The following is a 639-nucleotide window of genomic DNA, read 5'->3' on the forward strand; positions in this document are numbered from 1 at the left end:
GTTTCGCCGCTAGGGCTTTGGAGTATATAGTCAGTATGTCGGTATCCTTCACCTTGTTGGTGAGTAGTTTACGTATAGTCAGCAGCTGGTTGTCGGTCAGTGTGTGCTTGTAGTAAGCGAGCGTTTGTGCCGCTCGTTTGATCAGCGGTAGGTTGTTTGACTTAAGCATTTGGTCTATGCGGTCCCATTTCGGTTGAGGGATTGATAGTTGGTGGTTATGCAAAGTATAACCCAGTAGTTCTGTACACTTGAGTTGCGATTTGGTATGATTGATTTGAAAGTGGCAGTTGTTGAGGTATTCGATGGCCTGTTCGTATCGATATTTGAGTTGTCGTTGGTCGGTGGCGGAGATGAATATGTCATCTTGGTAGTAGCGTATCTCGCTGGCGAACGGCAGATGGCTGAGTATCTTCCCCATGACGTGGTGGAAGTGTCGTGGTGCGTTAGTAGCGCCCATCGGCATGGTTGTATAGGCATAGTACTTGCCGTCTAATTCGAATGCGTACGCTCCGATCTGGTCTTGCGCCAGTGGTATCGAGTGGAAGGCTTTGGTCAGGTCTATCTTGGCCAGGTATGGTTGCTGCGCGGCCCATGCGACGATTGGCCAACAACTTTGTGCGTTGGGGAATCGGCCGTCGG

At 50.1% G+C, this 639-nt stretch overlaps 1 protein-coding gene across 1 annotated transcript; it reads right to left on the bottom strand.

The window, feature by feature from the left end:
• Positions 1-161: 161 nt before the first annotated feature.
• Positions 162-463, bottom strand: GNI_209370 (RNA-directed DNA polymerase; the record flags this gene model as incomplete). Its single annotated transcript, XM_011135514.1, has 1 exon — positions 162-463. A coding segment is annotated over one exon (302 nt), but the record flags the coding sequence as incomplete, so codon positions are not given.
• Between the last annotated feature and the right edge of the window lie 176 nt (positions 464-639).

This window comes from Gregarina niphandrodes, assembly GCF_000223845.1.
Source record: "Gregarina niphandrodes unplaced genomic scaffold scaffold00135, whole genome shotgun sequence".
NCBI classification, from domain to species: Eukaryota; Apicomplexa; class Conoidasida; order Eugregarinorida; family Gregarinidae; genus Gregarina; species Gregarina niphandrodes.